Source organism: Pterocles gutturalis, unplaced genomic scaffold, assembly GCF_000699245.1.
Source record: "Pterocles gutturalis isolate BGI_N339 unplaced genomic scaffold, ASM69924v1 scaffold31107, whole genome shotgun sequence".
Classification (NCBI taxonomy): Eukaryota; Metazoa; Chordata; class Aves; order Pterocliformes; family Pteroclidae; genus Pterocles; species Pterocles gutturalis.
In genome coordinates this window covers 249-492 of record NW_010111167.1, presented here as the reverse complement: position 1 = coordinate 492, position 244 = coordinate 249, and the positions used below count along the sequence as shown (strand labels likewise).

At 61.5% G+C, this 244-nt stretch overlaps 1 protein-coding gene across 1 annotated transcript in view; it reads right to left on the bottom strand.

Annotated features, from left to right (window-relative positions):
* Nucleotides 1-6: 6 nt before the first annotated feature.
* LOC104461916 (hepatocyte nuclear factor 6-like) overlaps nt 7-244 on the bottom strand; it is a gene marked incomplete at both ends in the record, with an annotated part of 483 nt that continues 245 nt past the window's right edge. The window contains one exon of the mRNA XM_010073661.1: nt 7-244. This exon is cut by the window's right edge and continues 245 nt beyond it. Within this exon, the coding sequence (XP_010071963.1) occupies nt 7-244 (238 nt within the window).

The following is a 244-nucleotide window of genomic DNA, read 5'->3' as shown; positions in this document are numbered from 1 at the left end:
AGGCACCATGCCAGCGGAGGTGGGGGTGAGGTGTTGGTCGCCATGCCTGGCTAACATGGCAGGGTGGTGGGCTTCAAATCCGTTGGGGGTGAGCATTTTCTCGGCAGGCATGGTGGCACTGGGGTGAGCGTAGTGGGGCAGCCCTTGCTGGGAGTTGTGGATGCTCCCCAGGCCCGATCCAGACAACGGAGAGAGGCTCTGCCCCATGCCGGTAACATCCTTATGGTAGGGGGTGTAGAGATTG